The sequence below is a fragment of the Camellia sinensis genome, chromosome 5 (genome assembly GCF_055761805.1).
Source record: "Camellia sinensis isolate YWXY chromosome 5, ASM5576180v1, whole genome shotgun sequence".
NCBI classification, from domain to species: Eukaryota; Viridiplantae; Streptophyta; class Magnoliopsida; order Ericales; family Theaceae; genus Camellia; species Camellia sinensis.
Window position 1 is genome coordinate 11089138 of NC_138965.1, and position 20098 is coordinate 11109235.

General features: G+C 35.0%; 1 protein-coding gene across 1 annotated transcript; it reads left to right on the forward strand.

Moving 5' to 3' along the window:
- The first annotated feature begins 17916 nt into the window (after nt 1-17916).
- LOC145790035 (uncharacterized) lies at nt 17917-19841 on the forward strand. The gene is made up of 3 exons (XM_082867910.1): nt 17917-18617; nt 18707-18806; nt 18882-19841. Exons 1-3 carry the CDS (start codon nt 17917-17919, stop codon nt 19530-19532), a joined length of 1452 nt encoding a protein of 483 aa, XP_082724036.1. The 3' UTR covers nt 19533-19841.
- The last annotated feature ends 257 nt before the right edge of the window (nt 19842-20098 follow it).

The window sequence follows — 20098 nt, forward strand, 5'->3', positions numbered from 1 at the left end:
TCTGATTTTGAATGGTTTTTTTAAAAAATACAAACATTGGATTAATCATGGGGAATCTTACATATCTCTGCATGGTAATCGAGAGAATGAAACATTAGCTAATTTAGACATTGGGGTTGATATGATTGGAATGATACAAGGGGCTATGGGAAATCCACATGCCGGTACAAGTGTTGAGGGTGATGAACCACAGGGGCCTGATCCCCATGCATCTGAACCCCAGCTCGGTCCAAATGCAGAGACTGCAAAGTATTTCAAACTTCTTCAAGATGCACAAAGTGAATTGTATCCGGGTTGTTAGAAGTTCACATCTTTGTCATTCATTGTTCGACTTCTACATGTGAAGGTGCTTAATCAGTGGACAGACAAGTCTGTTGACATGTTGCTTGAGTTATTGAATGAGGTGTTCCCGTTGGGTGTGAAACTCCCGGACTCATATTATAAAGCTCAAAAGGTCATAACAGATTTGGGCTTCACGTATGAGACGTGGGATGCATGTCCCAACAGTTGCATGTTGTTTCGAAATGAGGACGCCAATCTTGATAAATGTGCCATATGCAACAATTCTAGATGAAAATCAAATGGTGATGGTGGTTCAAATGGTCCTAACACAGGTGGCAAACAAATAGCTGCAAAACAGATGAGGTATTTTCCTTTAAAGTCAAGGTTGCAGAAGTTGTTTATGTCATCCAAGATGGCCAAGTTAATGAGATGGCATACAGAGGAACGAACTGATGATGGTGTCTTCAGGCATCCTGCTGACTCCTTTGCATGGAAAGATTTTGACCGTCGGAATATTGACTTTAGTAATGATTGTCGAAGTGTAAGGCTTGGCTTAGCATCTGATGGTTTTAACCCATTCAGGATGATGAACATAGTTCATAGCACTTGGCCTGTTGTGCTCATTCCATACAACTTGCCGCCATGGATGTGCATGAAGCAACCATTTCTAATTTTATCTGTGCTTATTGACGGCCCGAAAGGACCTGGTGACAAGATTGATGTGTATATGCAACCGTTGATTGAGGAGTTGAAAGAACTATGGAATGAGGGTGTGTCAACATTTGATGCATCAACAAATCAAATGTTTCAAATGCATGCAGCTTTACTGTGGACAATTAGTGATTTTCCTGCATACGCAAACTTGTCAAGATGGAGCACTAAAGGCGAATATGCATGTCCTTATTGTAATAAGGAAACTACATTGTGTTGGTTGAAGCATAGTAGAAAACAATCATACTTGGGTCATCGCAGATTTTTACCTACTGGCCATAAATTCCGAAAGGATAAAGTATCATTTGATGGTAGTCGGGAAGTCAGACTCAAACCAAAATTGTTGTCTGGAACTGAGATATTGCTACAATTAGAATCTGAGGGTATTTTAACCCAATACAAGAGGGATGACCTTAAGGAGAGGCATAAGAGACAGGTAGAAAAGGAGAGAGTTGGACATCGCACCCATAGCTGGAAGAAAAAGAGTATCTTTTATGAATTGCTATATTGGGAGCACAATCTAATAAGACACAATCTCGATGTGATGCATATAGAGAAGAATGTTTGTGACAATGTGTTGTGGACAATATTAGGGGTTGCAGGAAAATCGAAAGATGGTGTTAATGCTCGGTGTGATTTACAAGATATGAATATTAGAAAACCCCTACATTTGCAGCTAAGAGGGTCGAATAAAGCCTATTTACCACCAGCACAATTCACGATGACCAAGGATGAGAAAGATTTGTTCTTGAAAGTGTTGAAGGAAGTAAGAGTTCCCGATGGGTATTCATCCAATATATCACGTCGTGTACGCTCACATGATAAAAGTATTGGGGGTCTTAAGGGCCACGATAGTCATATTCTGATGCAACAACTTATTCCATTGGCTATTCGAAGATCGTTACCGAAGAATATAATTGAACCCTTGATTGAATTGAGCAATTTCTTTAGATAATTGTGTTCAAAAGTTAATCGTGCGACGGATTTGTAATATATTCAAGATCGTGTCACTATAACACTTTCTCATCTAGAGAAAATATTTCCTCCGAGTTTTTTTGATATAATGGAGCACTTGCCTATACATCTAGCTGATGAAGCCTTATTGGGTGGAGCGATTCAGTTTCGCTGAATGTATCCAATTGAGAGGTATCTTCTTACTTTGAAGCAATACGTGTGTAATAGAGCTCATCCTGAGGAGCTGCGAGCAGAGTTCTCTACACATTTACAGTAGATGAGAGCTGAGATGATGGCCCTTGTGTCACAGGGGGCGAGTGTGGGTCCCAACAGACAGGTTCCATATAAATTAAATTGTTTGATAGTTCAATTTTCACTGAAGATTATGTATAAAATTTGAATATGATTAAGACATTATGCATTGACTAACATAGGTTCCTGATGTATCGAGTGGCCACCGGGCATTTAGGGAATCTGCAGAAGACGAGAATCCATATACACCACCACCAAAAGATCAGGTATAAAATGTATCTTTGCATTCTAAGCTAAAATGTATCTTTACATTCTAAGTTAAGAGACTTGTGGGAGAAGACGGGACTAGTTAAAGCCGGATGTAGCACGAAACTTGGCACACACGTCCGCCTAGGCACGAGAGACTTGTGGGAGAAGACGGGGCTCGAATCGGGTTCCCGGTTTGGGAGTTAGAGCCGAATTTCACTTTAGGCAAACTAGTTCCTTAAAAAACTTGAATTCGAGGAGTTAATGCCCCAAAATCACCAAACCGCATCGGTTTAGCACGAAACTTCGCACACACGACCGCCTAGGCACGAGAGACTTGTGGGAGAAGATGGGGCTCGATTCGGGCTCCCGGTTTAGGAGTTAGAGTCGGATTTCATTTTAGGCAAACTAGTTCCTTAAGAAACTTGAATTCGAGGTGTTAACGCCCTAAAATCACCAAATCGCGTCGGTTTAGCACAAAACTTGGCACACACGTCCGCCTAGGCACGAGAGACTTGTGGGAGAAGACGGGGCTCGAATCGAGTTCCCGGTTTGGGAGTTAGAGTCAGATTTCACTTTAGGCAAACTAGTTTCTTAAAAAACTTGAATTCGAGGAGTTAACACCCCAAAATCACCAAACCGCGTCGGTTTAGCACGAAACTTGGTACACACGTCCGTCTAGGCACGAGAGACTTGTGGGAGAAGACGGGGCTCGAATTGGGTTCTCGGTTTGGGAGTTAGAGCCAGATTTCACTTTAGGCAAACTAGTTCCTTAAAAAACTTGAATTCGAGGAGTTAACGCCCCAAAATCATCAAACGGCGTCGGTTTAGCACGAAACTTGGCACACACGACTGCCTAGACACGAGAGACTTGTGGGAGAAGACGGGGCTCGAATCGGGTTCCCAGTTTGGGAGTTAGAGTCGAATTTCACTTTAGGCAAACTAGTTCCTTAAGAAACTTGAATTCGAGGAGTTAACGCCCCAAAATCACCAAACCGCGTCGGTTTAGCACGAAACTTGGCACACACGTCCGCCTAGGCATGAGAGGCTTTTGGGAGAAGACGGGGCTCGAATCGGGTTCCCGGTTTGGGAGTTAGAGTCGGATTTCACTTTAGGCAAACTAGTCCCTTAAGAAACTTGAATTCGAGGAGTTAACGCCCCAAAATCACCAAACGACGTCGGTTTAGCATGAAACTTGGCACACACGTCCGCCTAGGCACGAGAGACTTGTGGGAGAAGACGGGGCTCGAATCGGATTCCCGGTTTGGGAGTTAGAGCCGGATTTCACTCTAGGCAAACTAGTTCCTTAAGAAACTTGAATTCGAGGAGTTAACGCCCCAAAATCACCAAACCACGTCGGTTTAGCACGAAACTTGGCACACACATCCGCCTAGGCACGAGAGACTTATGGGAGAAGACGGGGCTCGATTCGGGTTTCCGGTTTGGAAGTTAGAGCCGGATTTCACTCTAGGCAAACTAGTTCCTTAAGAAACTTGAATTCGAGGAGTTAACGCCCCAAAATCACCAAACCACGTCGGTTTAGCACGAAACTTGGCACACACATCCGCCTAGGCACGAGAGACTTATAGGAGAAGACGGGGCTCGATTCGGGTTTCCGGTTTGGAAGTTAGAGCCGGATTTCACTTTAGGCAAACTAGTTCCTTAAAAAACTTGAATTCGAGGAGTTAACGCCCCAAAATCACCAAACGATATCGGTTTAGCACGAAACTTGGCACACATGACCACCTAGGCACGAGAGACTTGTGGGAGAAGACGGGGCTCGATTCGGGTTCCCGGTTTGGGAGTTAGAGCCGGATTTCACTTTAGGCAAACTAGTTCCTTAAAAAACTTGAATTCGAGGAATTAACGCCCCAAAATCACCAAACGATGTCGGTTTAGCACGAAACTTGGCACACATGACCGCCTAGGCACGAGAGACTTGTGGGAGAAGACGGGGCTCGAATCGGGTTCCCGGTTTGGGAGTTAGAGTCGGATTTCACTTTAGGCAAACTAGTTCCTTAAGAAACTTGAATTCGAGGAGTTAACGCCCCAAAATCACCAAACGACATCGGTTTAGCACGAAACTTGGCACACACGTCCGCCTAGGCACGAGAGACTTGTGGGAGAAGGCGGGGCTCGAATCGGGTTCCCGGTTTGGGAGTTAGAGCCGGATTTCACTTTAGGCAAACTAGTTCCTTAAGAAACTTGAATTCGAGGAGTTAACGCCTCAAAATCACTAAACGACATCGGTTTAGCACGAAACTTGGCACACACATCTGCCTAGGCACGAGAGACTTGTGGGAGAAGACGGGGCTCGAATCAGGTTCCCGGTTTGGGAGTTAGAGTCGGATTTCACTTTAGGCAAACTAATTTCTTAAAAAACTTGAATTCGAGATGTTAATGCCCCAAAATCACTAAACGGCGTCGGTTTAGCACGAAACTTGGCACACACGACCGCCTAGGCATGAGAAACTTGTGGGAAAAGACAGGGCTCGAATCGGGTTCCCGGTTTGGGAGTTAGAGTCGGATTTCGGTCTAGTCAAAATTATTTACTAAACTATCTTTCTAATTATATTGTAGTTAATTTTTTTATATTTTTCTGTAATTAAAATATTAATACCATTATATTGTTATTAATTATTTTTATTTTTTTTTTCCAGATATTTCCTGAGTAGCAGTTTGCTTATTGTGGAGTGCAGGCGTGTAAAGATTATGACGAACTTCTGTTTTTGTAACCCACGAAAGAATCAAGACGAAAACTTTTAGTTTTGATTTTGATTTATGTTATTTAAATTTGTGAACAACATTATGTATGTATTATGTGACATTATGTAGTCGCATAATTTTTATTGTTATGAATTTTTATTTATGTATTGTTATGAATGGAACAACATTATGAATTTTCATTATTTGTCAACTTTTGTTTATGTATGTATTTATATTATTATGTAATTTTTGGATTTTTTTTAGTTATTTTTCATTTAATACAGGTGATTTTTATATTTTTAATAATTTGTAAACAAAGATTTTTTTTTTAATTTTTTTGAGACGGCAAAATACCCCGTCGCAAAAAAAAAAAAAAAAAAAATCAGGCTTTTTGCGACGGTACCCATACTGTCGCAAAAGGTACGGAATTTAATAAAAAAAGGCTTTAGCGACGGTATAATTCCCGTCGAGAATAGTGATTAGCGACGGCTCACGTTGCCGTCGACTATAGCCAAAAGCGACGACACTTTTTAGCGACGGGATTTTTGGCGTCGCAAAAACCTCTTTTACCGACGGCAAGACTGTGCCGTCGCAAAAAAACCCAGATTTCTATCCATTATTGGCGATAGAAATTTGCCGTCGCAAAAGAGAAATTTTCCTGTCGCTAAAACAATGGCGACGGCACTTCCCGTCGCTAAAGGCCTTTTGCAACCCCCTGTGTTGCGACCCCCACTTGCCATCGCAAAAAGAGATTTTACCGTCGCAAAAGGCTTTTGAGACGGCGTGAGGGAGTATTTGCGACGGCGTTTTGCCGTCGCAAAAAACATTTTTTTTTGTAGTGTGTCTCACATGAGTGTGGCATGGGTGTGGGTCCCACACCCATGTGAGACACTTGGTAGAATTTTTAGTAAAACTTTTAAAGTTTCTAACACTTTTATTTGAGAAAGAGTAATGTTAGAAATTTTAAAAATTCATGTCATTGGAAAAAAGAACCAAAAAAAAAAAACTACAAATAAATGATTTTTTTTTTTTGATTGCAAGTCTGGTGGTTAATGTTGAGTGGAAGTTTCAAAACTCGCACCCAAAACAAGTGAGACTTGAATTGAAAATATTTTTTATAAATTTGTAATTATTTTTTTAATATTATAATATATATATATTTTTTGTAATTTGAAAAAGGAAAAGAGAATACATCACATATATAGGCTGTTTCGTAAAACTGTGAAAAAATGATTATATATTATAACTTAATAGATTATAATTTATAGCTGTAAATATAAGTGGTTAACCTGTTTGGTATAGCTGTGAGATTATGGATTTAAATAGCAGAGTAGTATTTGGTCGATAAGCTGTAAAATAGCTTTTAATAAATTAATTAGTATCAATTAATTGCTTAGGGTTTGTTTGGGGTGTCCTAAATAAGTGCACTTTTTGTCTTTTTAGACTAAAAAATTGAGGAAAAAATATGGTTGTTTGAGTTAACTTTTTAACTTTTTACGAAAAAATATGTATTAAAAAATTGTATAAATTAATGTGTAGAAGAAGGTAAGGAGAGTAGCAGTATGGCCAACTGTCTTGGGCAGAGGCATTTGACATAAGAAATGGTTGTCTCATTTGCCGGCATTGCATTGTTCGGCCCGCGGGGGCCCATCACAGGTCCCTTTTTGCTAATCAAAACCGTTCAATGTGTAGAACTCGTCGAGTATAATATATTTATAAAAAATCACGTTGATCGGATATCAATAGCTATCGGATCGGATTAGTTTTTTTTTCAACTGTTAACTATAACACCATCCTTTTTTTATACAAAACTGATTTGATCATATAGTTAGCGATATTCGATCAACGTGATTTTTTACAAGCATATAGTACTCGACGAGTTCTACACATTAACGGTTCAGATTATGAAAACGGGACCTGTGATGGGCCCCCACGGGCCGAACAGCAGCGTGCTTTTTGTGCAATATGGATGTATAATTTTTTCAAAAAAATTAGCTTCACCTGTGGGACGTTAGACGAGTTTTATTATTTTTTGTATAAAATTATTATTTTTATTATTTTTTGTGGTGAATAGTGATAACTTTTTAATTTTTTTTGTAACTATTTGATTTTTTGGATTATTTTGAAGATGCCAAACCAGGTCTTAATTAGTATCAATTAATACTAAAATTATTAATTAGTATCAATTAATGGCTTAATTAGTCTCAATTAATACCAAAATTATTAATTAGTATCAATTAATATTAATAAACAACAATTGTTATTAATTAGTATCAATTAATAATTAATTCATTACAAAAATATGTAATATTAATTTATTAATAATTAATACCAATTAATATTGATACCAATATAAAAATTGTTGATTTTTTTTTTCTTCTCTTCTTTCTTTTTGTTAATTTTGTTTAATTTATTAATTCATTACATATTATTTTATTAATTTATTAACCGTCGCTAGTGGCTAGGGTTTCAACTCCGGAGGACAATGCAGATTGCTATTGCGACGGCTAGGGGTGTGTGCGGTGCGATTCGGGCGGTTGGAGAATAAAATTACAAACCGAATGTCGAGTTAACGGATTAACGGATTGACAAATTGCGATTTGAGCAGTTTTTGACGGATTGACGGATTAAAGAACATTTAAACTAATTATCATACATTTGTATAATATATAACACTAATTTATATAATATTTTTTAGATAAATAACACAAAATAATTTTACATAATACGTGTCATATATATAACCACTAATTTGTAATAAATTTCATATCTTAAATCTCTCTCATACTCATTTTTACATTGATATTTCATTGAAATTTAAAAAATATATATGTATTAACTATAGCGGAGTTGAGCAGTTCGGTTGGCGGATTATAAATTTTAAAGTTTAAACCGCGGTTAGCGGTTAAAGCGGTGCAGATTGATGCAGATCGGTGCGATTTTAGCAGATTGAGCGGTATTTTGCATAGCTCTAGCGACGACAACAAACAACGCAAATCGAGAGAGAGAAAGAGAGATAGGGATGACGGTGGTTAGGGTTTCAGATCCAGATCGCAATTGCAAAGAGAGAGAGAAAGAGAGAGCACGGGTCGATCCTGACTGTGGCGAATAACGCTGGAGAACAACGCAACCGGAGAGAGAGAGAGAGAGAGATAGCAGTGGTCAGGTTTTAGATCGCAATGGCGATGGCAATGGTGACGGGAGGTAACGACAGAACAGATCATGAAAGAGAGAAAGCGAGAGAGAGAGAGAGAGAGCGAGAAAAGAGAGATCATGAAGATAGAGAGATAAAGAACGAGAGAGAGGGAGAGAGAGAGAGAAGAGATAGCAATTCATGAGAGAGAGCTCTGGTTTGTTCGCCGAAAATCTCTTGCCGAAAATCGCCTTTCTCTCTCTCTCCAATGAGAAAATGAATAGTGTTTTGAGAAAGGAAGTTTATATACTTACGTTTTTTGTAATAGTTGAAATTGAAGAGAGGCATTTAAGTAATTTTGCTCCTCGATTTTTAGCTTTCCGTTTAAGCTGAAATGGAAAAGCAGTTCCTCTTCCACTCAAAGAAAAAGATGAAAATCAACTTATAAAAAGTTGAGTGAATTACACTAACGGTTCCTATAGTTTAGGACTTGTGTCATTTTAGTCCATGACTTTTCAATTGTGATACATTTGACCATAAATTTTGAATCTTATTCCAAATAAGAACAATTATAGATACTATTGGATTTTTCAAGGGCAAAATTGTCAATTTGATAAAATATAAATTAATTTGACAAAAATAAATGTCAAAAAATTATTTTTGAATTTTTAAAAATTATTTCTAGCTACTAACAATAAAATTATATAAAATTGATAAATCTTTTAGACATTTGTTTGTTTTTTTTACGAAATTAATTTTTATTATGTGTTTAGATGATGATCATGTAAAAATAATTTTTAAAAAGTAATCATGTAATTTTTATTAATTTTTATCAATTTTACATAATTTTATTTTTGGTGGGTAGAAATAATTTTAAAAAAATTTTTAAATATTTTTTTTGACATTTATTTTTGTTAAATTAGTTTATATTTATCAAAATGACGATATTACCCTTGAAATTAAGCAATGGTATGTTCAATTGTCTTTATTTGGAACAAGATTTAAAATTCAAAATCAAATGTGTCATAATTAAAAAGTCAATGACTAAAATAACACAAGTTCTAAACTATAGGAACTATTAATATAATTTGTCCTAAAAAATTTATAATCTACACTATTAAATTACATCAAACACATAAAAATAACTTATTTTAAGTTACAGTAATGGTAGATGGTCCGAATTTTCCAGGCTCGAATGGCTCGATTTGACCAAACGACGTCATTTTAGACACAAAACAACACAAAACGACGTCATTTTGATCAATTTAAATCATTTGAGCAGCAAATATTGTGGCCGTTATGAGTTGACTAAAGCTGAAAACAATATGTGCCAAACAAGCACATCATTGGAGCGGAGAAGTAGCAAGGAAAGGAAGGGAAGCGTATGGGGACCCACGTGGAGGGCCACCAAATAGGATGCCAGGAGGCCTTGCGTGGTTGGTGGCTCATCTGCAAAACCCAATGGTGCAATACCATCCCGTTCCATGTGAACACACTCTTGACCAAACCAAACACATGACTACACTGATCACACCTCTCTCATCATCTCTCTCACATTATTGAAAGTATCTTTTGATAATTTTTTTATTTTTTGATATATTTTTTTTTATAAAAAATTAAAAAATTATTAAAATAATTTATTTTCAAACGAAACTTAGTGACTAGGACTGGACAAGTATTCATTTGATTTCTTAAAATTGAATGGTCCAAATCAATTTATTATAGAAGGAATAATTTTGATAATATGAGTTCTTTTCAATTCATCTAAATTTGAATGGACGACAGATTAGAAATTATCAGATGCAACCCGACCTATGAACACCCTAATAAAACCTATTCATTCATGATCTATTATTAAATTACAAAAACAATTTACGAAAGCAAAGAAACATATGGGAAGAGAGAGAGGAACTCCATCATTTAGGTCTCGTTTGGGAATAGATTATTTTAATAATTTTTTAATTTTTAATAAAAAAAATATACAAAAAAATAATATGATAACTTATAATAATTTTTTAATTTTTTAATTAAAATACATAATTACCAAACGGAGCCTTAATATTGATCGTATTTTGATGAAAGTCCCAAAGCAAAGCACTACTAGCACTACTACTACTCTTAGTAGGTGTTTGAAAATAACTAAAAAGTGTAATTTTTTTTACATATATACATTTGTTTGTGTTACATCTATCAACATCTTTTTTTTATTTTTTTTTTTAATTATTTTTTCTATTTGTTTACATAATTTTTTTTTTTATAAAAAATTAAAAAATAAACTTTTTGAGCCTCCCAAACCACTCTTTACTACGCAACTTCCCCCCCCAACTACTTTCGTTTAACCTTTTCTCAAAGTGATAGGCACTCCTACTTACGAGTACCCCCTTCTTCTTGTTGCTTCCCCCCTGATAATCTAACCCCACTTAAAAAATATTTGTATATTTTGTTTGTGGTGGGTAAATTTTTTTTTAAAGTTTAAATTCAAATTTAATTATTATATTTAAATTTGTGTGACTCATCATAAGTTTTATTTTAATAATTTAAATTATTTATTTTATAAAACTTTCAATGTATAGTATTCATAAAAAAAATCAAATTGATATGATAATCATAGCTATTTTCATTTTTATTTTATGACGTTCGTTTCTAAAAAAATATATAGTTTATTTTTAAAAATACACTTGTTATTCATTATTATCAGATCAATCAAGTGTGTTTTTAAAAATACTTAAAAAAAGTCGAACTTTTTTAACTTGAAAAAAGCGCAACACATGATAGGCCCGGAATATATGCAATATTATTTGCAAATACATTTCAAATTAATTATGTAACAAAATAAAATCACAAATTTTACATGCCATTTTCAAATGCATAGTCGGACTTTTCTTTCAATTTCTAGCAATCTTTTAGGCAATGAGATCTCGATCACATAGCCGTCAAAAAAATTTAAAAAACTTTAATTATTGATCTTCCCATTTCATTTCATTTCATTTTGATATTATAACTTATGACATCAATACGATATTAGTATGATACCAACAAATTCTGTTAAATAGTTTAAGAGTAAGAAATTTTTGATAATAATTTCAAAAAATAAAAAAATTTGTGTAATTATTAAAATTATATAAGAGATTTCTATAATTATCAAAAAATTCAGAAAGGCATATATTAAAATAAAAGGTGATGCATTGTTGATAAATTGTCTTTCGAATGCCGTCTCTTTTGAATTAAATTTTCCTTTTTTCTGCCAAAGGAATCAGACCAATGAAACTGAACATTACCGAGTCCCAGGCATTAAAGTTTATATTACCACTCCAACCACTTGATTAGACATTTTCTCCTTCTATCAATTTTTTAATTATTTTTGGAATACAATGTTTCTTTCAAGGACGCCACTGGTTGGAAAATTATTAGATCAATAATGTTAAGAAATTATTAGATCAATAATGTTAAGAATCATCCTCTCCTTCACTACATGATTACACTAATTGAATACTAAACTCTCGTTTAAGAATTAATTATTTTAGTTAATTTTTTTAATTTTTACGAAATGATATGAACAAAAATAAAGAGAATGATATAATAACTTATAGTGACTTTTTAATTATTTTAGTATTGACAAATGAGACGTAATGATATTTATGCGGGGCGAATGTATCAACAAATAAAGTGATAGGTACCATGTGATAAAAAAGAAATAGTCATATATTCTTCAAAATATTATGTAACCTTGTATACATTCTATTCTCAATTAATAAAAAAATCGTAACATGATTACTAATTTCGAATCTTTATCATAAGGGTGACTTTGGCCCGAAGCGAGAGAGAGAAGAACAATGTTAAGGATACCAACAAAAAAAAAAAAAAAACTAAAAATTTGACCAAATATTCATAAGTATGGAACTCATACCGGGCGTTTAGTACAAATTTTAAAGAATATCTGTCTTTAACATTTTTTTGGAGAGAAATCTTAAAGGCATTGCCCCATAAGTTGAAGGCCACATTTTAAGGGACCACATGAGTAGTGTCAATTGTGGGGATGGTGTTCAATGTCACAGTCTCTGGATTATTTAATTAAAGGGAGATTTATTAGGATTTTTTTTAAAGTATTTGTATTTTAATTAGTTTATAACATATTTTTATTTTAATAAGTTATATTATTTGAATATTTGATCCATTAAATCTTAAATATCATATTTAAGGTATTTTTTGGATAATTTTACCTTTATAAATATTTTTTGAACGGTTAATAATTTGGTTATATGAACATACATAATTTACAATGTGAAATTCACATTGATAGTGTGAATATTTGCATTGATAGTCTAAATGTTCATATCACGGAACATTCATATTGTCAATGTAAATATTATTATTATAAGTATTTTGATAACTATATCACCTATAAAATTTATTACAACATAAGAAAATAATTTGAATTAAATGAAACATAAATAGGTAAAAATAAATTTATAAATAAATGTCTCTTTATTAAATACATATAATAATAATAATAAAATAAAATAAAATCGTATAATGAAGGGAAGAGAGCTATCAGGAAAGTGTGGGTGTGCAGATGTAGTTGTATGTCAAACCACCTATGTTTTGTACATCTCAACTATTAACCCCACGTGGATGTCTATGGTACAGCCACTATGTTGTGTAGTAGTGGATTCCAATTTCTCAAAAAAAATAAAAAATTATACATATATATAACTTAATATGAGTTTGAGAGTGCTACACGAGCTTCAATATTGTGCCACGTTGATGTTTTTTCTAAATTAAAAGTTTAGATTGTCCATGACTTTGTGATTTAATGGCATAGAAACAGGTACTTCTGAATGAAAGGTTAGAAGTTCATTTTTTAATAAGAACAATTTTAATAATTATCAATTGACTTTGATAGATTAAAAAAAGAAATTAATTATGAATATCTATATAGGTTGTGATACAAAATAATGACAAAAAATAAGTGACACATAAAATCTAAACTATCTATTTACAAACAGACAAAAAAAATGCTGACATGATTAGTATTCATTTCTCGAATGGGACGTCTAATTTAGATTTAAATTTGAGAGGAGTTCAATTAATCCTAGATATCATCGTAAATAAGGTTATGCTGATAAATACCTTAGGGACATGAGAAAATGATCCAAAAAATGTAAAATTTAAAACACTTTCACATAATATGCATTACATATCTTAACATTAGACAATGTGTAGAGGGGCACTTGTGATAAAATTATCAACAATGATAGAGAGTTTTAATTTTAGAATTTTAAAGAGAGCTTTAATGATGTGGCAAGAGAAAGAAAAAAAATACAGACACACATATTATATCACATATAAACCCCGCTTCTTATTACATTACTAAAACTTTCTTTAGAACCTCAAAATTAGAATTTTTAATTTTTATTCTAAAATTATTTGCATAGAATGATGTCAAGTCAAAAAAGACAATAGGAGAACAGAATAAGATGTGTAAATAAATAAATATTATGTATGTATGTTTGTATGTATCAATGGAGACAAGAAATGGGATATTTTTCAAACTTTTAGAGAGAGAGAGAGAGAGAGAGAGCATTATATGTATATGATGTATGTATGTACTGGTTCGTGTTTATCTTTTTTGACTACGAATGAATGCAATGCATGTGACAATACTTGCAGTGCACGGTGATCAGTCTCCCTCTCCCTACGATGTGTAAAAAGAAAATTTAAATCCACATTAAATTCATGGTGGTGGATAGTGGATACTATAATTGAGGCCAATTGTTGACTATATAGCTTACTTATTTATTTATTTTTGGAACTAGACTAGCATTATTTGATGATGGGAAGATAATTATTTGTTTATTCATTTTGAAGGAGGTTCTAATTTAATCCTAAGCCTAACCGCTTAGACAATCTAAAAAACTCAACCTTTGTAATTTACTTTTGATTTGGATGAAGCATCATACACTACAGGAAAACATAGCAAACAACATAGAGTTTTAGCGACGCCGCGCCCCCCGTCGCGAAAAACAGTTTTTTGCGACGGTAACTGCACCTGTCGCAAATACTAGACTTTAGCGACGGTACTGACCCGTCGGTAATGAAACCAAGCGAAGGGGTCGGAAATGCGGAAGTATTAGCGACGGTAAATAAAACCGTCGCAAAAAACCTGTTTTTTGAGACGACATATATCATTTGCGACGGAAATTTGCCGTCGCAAAAAAGGATTAATTCAAACGGCACCGTTTTGCCTTCTATTTGCGACGGTGTACATCATACTGTCGCAAAAAGTCCAAAATAAAAACCCTTCTTCTTCCCGTTGGCTGCCGCGCGATGCTCCTCCCCAAATCCCTAACTTCACCCCCAAATTCCCCAAACGGCCTACGAGGAAGACAGCGGTGGTGAGGCGGCAACGGCTCCGGCGACAAGAGTGGTGCTCCGGCGACGACTCTCTCTCCCTCTGCGTATGCTCTCTCTCTCTCTCTCTCTCTCTCGGTCTGTGTATATATATATAAATCTGTCTATATATATATATATGGAATGTATATAAATCTATATATATATATATATATAAATCTGAAATCTGTCTATAACTGTTTAGCTATTTTTATTTTTTTAAACCATAAATCTGTATATAATATATATATATATATGGAATGTATATATGGAATGTATATAACTGTTTAGCTATTTTTATAACTTGATATATAAATCTGTTTAGCTATTTTTATTTTTTTAAACCATAACTTATTATTATTATATTTTGGTGGTAATTTTATGAAAAGAAATTTGAGATTGGCGGGCTTTGTTGGTCTGTGATTCAAAAACCAGGGTAGGAAATGTATATGAGGCTGTTGGACTTGTGTGCCTAAAAATTAGGGCTTTTTTTGTGCAGTGATTAAATCACTAAATTTCAACCATAACTTATTATTATTATTTTTATTTTTTTAATTAAAACAGTGATTAGGGAAATGTATATGAGGCTGTTGGACTTGTAATTAGGGAAATGTATTAGGGAAATGTATACATGAAAAATATATTAGGGAAACAGTAATTAATTTCAACCATATACATTAGGGAAATGTATATGAGGCTGTTGGACTTGTGTGCCTAAAAATTAGGGCTTTTTTTAAACCATAACTTATTATTATTATTATTATTATTATTATTATTATTATTATTATTATTATTATTATTATTTTAATTAAAACAGTGATTAAATCACTAAATTTCAACTCCATTGAACTAATAACTATCAAGTTACCTATTTTAGTTTTCGTAGTTTTGGCTCAGTAAATGCAGTTAGTAGTTTCAGCTAGTCAAACATTAAAAATATATTATTTTTGTTATTTTTTAGTTACTTGTGTTGAGTTTACGAACTTAAGAACGAAATAAATTAAACTAATACTTTAATTGTTTAAATCGTCTCAAATTATATTGGTGTTTAAGAAGATTCAATTACAAATAACCATGAGACAAACTCAATTATAAAGTTTTAATAATAATATAAACTCAATTATAAAGTCATGAAGTTATAAGAGAAAATAAAAAAAATACAAAAAAAAAAAAAACAGGATTTTAACCCTTATAATAAAATAAATCTTAAATTTTTAATTTAATTAATTTAAACCTTAAATAGGAATTTTAGACATTTCGTTAATTTGCCAAATAGGATGTCGAGTGAATATTTATGTGCATGTATTATATTTAGAGTTACTTTGGTGAGATATTCTTGTGGATGTGTACAGATGATGGATAAGAGTTGGATTGATTTGCCAAATAGGATGTCGAGTGAATACATTAATGGGATTGATGAATTCCTTGTGTTTGCCTACACCAATAGGGTTGAAGGTTCGATGATCAGTTGTCAGTGTAGGAAGTGTGAGAATCGATACTATTTTGTACGAGATGGTGTACGGGAGCATCTGATTTTGAATGGTTTTTTTAAAAAATACAAACATTGGATTAATCATGGGGAATCTTACATATCTCTGCATAGTAATCGAGAGAATGAAACATTAGCTAATTTAGACATTGGAGATGATATGATTGGAATGATACAAGGGGCTATGGGAAATCCACATGCCGGTACAAGTGTTGAGGGTGATGAACCACAGGGGCCTGATCCCCGTGCATCTGAACCCCAGCTCGGTCCAAATGCAGAGACTGCAAAGTATTTCAAACTTCTTCAAGATGCACAAAGTGAATTGTATCCGGGTTGTCAGAAGTTCACATCTTTGTCATTCATTGTTCGACTTCTACATTTGAAGGTGCTTAATCAGTGGACGGACAAGTCTGTTGACATGTTGCTTGAGTTATTGAATGAGGCGTTTCCGTTGGGTGTGAAACTCCCGGACTCATATTATAAAGCTCAAAAGGTCACAACAGATTTGGGCTTCACGTATGAGACGTGGGATGCATGTCCCAACAGTTGCATGTTGTTTCGAAACGAGGACGCCAATCTTGATAAATGTGTCATATGCAACAGTTCTAGATGGAAATCAAATGGTGATGGTGGTTCAAATGGTCCTAACACAGGTGGCAAACAAGTAGCTACAAAACAGATGAGGTATTTTCCTTTAAAGTCAAGGTTGCAGAGGTTGTTTATGTCATCCAAGACGGCCAAGTTAATGAGATGGCACGCAGAGGAACGAACTGATGATGGTGTCTTCAGGCATCCTGCTGACTCCCTTGCATGGAAAGATTTTGACCGTCGGAATATTGACTTTAGTAATGATTGCCGAAGTGTAAGGCTTGGCTTAGCATCTGATGGTTTTAACCCATTCAGGACGATGAACATAGTTCATAGCACTTGGCCTGTTGTGCTCATTCCATACAACTTGCCGCCATGGATGTGCATGAAGCAACCATTTCTAATTTTATCTGTGCTTATTGACGGCCCGAAAGGACCTGGAGACAAGATTGATGTTTATATGCAACCGTTGATTGAGGAGTTGAAAGAACTATGGAATGAGGGTGTGTCAACATTTGATGCATCAACAAATCAAATGTTTCAAATGCATGCAGCTTTACTGTGGACAATTAGTGATTTTCCTGCATACGCAAACTTGTCAGGATGGAGCACTAAAGGAGAATATGCATGTCCTTGTTGCAATAAGGAAACTACATCGTGTTGGTTGAAGCATAGTAGGAAACAATCATACTTGGGTCATCGCAGATTTTTACCTACTGGCCATAAATTCCGGAAGGATAAAGTATCATTTGATGGTAGTCGGGAAGTCAGACTCAAACCAAAATTGTTGTCTGGAACTAAGATGTTGCTACAATTAGAATCTGAGGGTATTTTAACCCAATACAATAGGGATGACCTTAAGGAGAGGCATAGGAGACAGGTAGAGAAGGAGAAAGCTGGACATCGCACCCATAGTTGGAAGAAAAAGAGTATCTTTTATGAATTGCCATATTGGGAGCACAATCTAATAAGACACAACCTCGATGTGATGCATATAGAGAAGAATGTTTGTGACAATGTGTTGTGGACAATATTAGGGGTTGCAGGAAAATCGAAGGATGGTGTTAATGCTCGGCGTGATTTACAAGATATGAATATTAGAAAACCCCTACATTTGCAGTTAAGAGGGTCAAATAAAGCCTATTTACCACCAGCACAATTCATGATGACCAAGGATGAGAAAGATTTGTTCTTGAAAGTGTTGAAGGAAGTAAGAGTTCCCGATGGGTATTCATCCAATATATCACGTCGTGTGCGCTTACATGATAGAAGCATTGGGGGTCTTAAGAGCCACGATAGTCATATTCTGATGCAACAACTTATTCCATTGGCTATTCGCAGATCGTTACCGAAGAATGTAATTGAACCCTTGATTGAATTGAGCAATTTCTTTAGACAATTGTGTTCGAAAGTGAATCGTGCGACGGATTTGCAATATATTAAAGATCGTATCGCTGTAACACTTTGTCATCTAGAGAAAATATTTCCTCCGAGTTTTTTTGATATAATGGAGCACTTGCCTATACATCTAGCTGATGAAGCGTTATTGGGTGGAGCGATTCAGTTTCGATGGATGTATCCAATTGAGAGGTATCTTCTTACTTTGAAGCAATACGTGCGTAATAGAGCTCGTCCTGAAGGATCAATTGCTAAAGGATATCTTATGGAAGAATGCATGAATTTTTGTGCACAATATCTCAGTGATGTGGAAACCAAATCTAGTCGACCCGTGAGGAACTATAGTGGTGCTGATAATTTGGGTCATGCTACTGGTGAAAACACCAGCTTTTATCTTGATAATACTTCTTGGGTACAAGCTCATCGGTACATCTTATGCAATACAAGCGCGGTTCAACCATTCATAAAGTAGGTTAAGTCACTCACTCAATATTTTATTATGTTTTATTGAATTTTCAACTAAAATTTTTGTATGGCTAAAATTTCAATCTACACAGCAAACACCTTGAAGTACTTAAGCTCAAAATGCCTCGTGTCGACGATCATCAACTTCGGCGTGAACATTTTGAAACTTTTCACATTTGGTTCAAGGAACATGTATGTATTTAACTCTATAGATTCTAGTTACTTAAGTCGATCTACATTTTAAATTTTACATTTCGTGTTAAATAGGTCCAAACTTTGCGAAGGACTACTGATGTCATACTTTCTGAAGAGATTATTCTATTGGCAAATGGTCCTCATAACCTGGCAAGGAGGTTCAACGGGTATATACTGAATGGGTTTCGGTATCGAGTAAAGGCCATGGATGATCGTCGAGCCACACAAAATTGTGGTGTAGCTTTGAAGGCAGATACCATAAGTTATGCTAGTCGAAAAGACAAGAATCCTCGTCTGGGGTCTGTGTACTATTATGGACAATTGACAGATATTGTTGAGATTCGATATTCCAATGAGAAGAAACATGTGTTGTTTAAGTGTGATTGGATTGACAACATTCACGGAAAGAAAGAAGATGTCTTCAATTTCACGTTGGTGAACTTCAATCATTTGTTGTACCGAGATGATCGAATTACCAATGAACCTTTCATCTTGGCGTCCCAAGCAGAGCAAGTTTGGTATGTTGCAGACCCGTTACAACCAGACTGGCAAGTCGTGGTGAAGATGTCTCAAAGAGGTTTATTTGATATGAGTTCAACTGATCCACAAATCGAGCCATACATGAGCCAACAATTGGAAGAAAATATAATGCTTCGTGATGAAGAAGTTGGTTGGGTGAGGGAAGCCGCAGAAGGGGAAACAGTTGATGTTCAAATAGGCTGATATGTAATCAACATTAGTAATTCAATTAAGGCCAAGGTTGTAGTTAATCATCAATTTCTTAATTTACTTTGTCTTTGTAATTGTATTAGTTCAAATCATGTCATATTATAGTTGATGACAAACCATTGTCTATGTTTCTAATGTCAATTAATGTTATATTGCTTGAAGATTATTATGGGAAGGAAGAGGAAGCCTGATCATCCCCGGCGCATGATGTCTGATGTGCTACATAACAGGACATCAGTAGCACCACCATTAGAGGAGGCATCACATCGGCCAGCATCGGAGGGGCCATTAGTGCCACCACCATCTGAGGGGCCATTACCACCGTATCGACCACCATCAGTGGCACCACAGCAGCTACCATGTACTCGGCCTCCATGCCTACCATCGGTGCGTCCACCATCAATGGCACCACAGCAGCTATCATCATCAGCTTATGAGCCATCCGCAGGTATTTAAATTTGCTTTGATTTGCTTGAAAATTATTTACACATACATTTATTTATGCTCATTATATATAACTTGTTTATTCTCATTGTATTTTGCAGACCCTTCGACTTCTT

Excerpts from the sequence above, each read along its gene's own strand:
- LOC145790035 (XM_082867910.1), top strand. The coding sequence starts at position 17,917 with ATGACCAAGGATGAGAAAGATTTGTTCTTGAAAGTGTTGAAGGAAGTA. Across the intron at positions 18,618-18,706 it reads GCGGTTCAACCATTCATAAA|CAAACACCTTGAAGTACTTA; the intron begins GTAGGTTAAGTC and ends CAATCTACACAG. Across the intron at positions 18,807-18,881 it reads ACATTTGGTTCAAGGAACAT|GTCCAAACTTTGCGAAGGAC; the intron begins GTATGTATTTAA and ends CGTGTTAAATAG.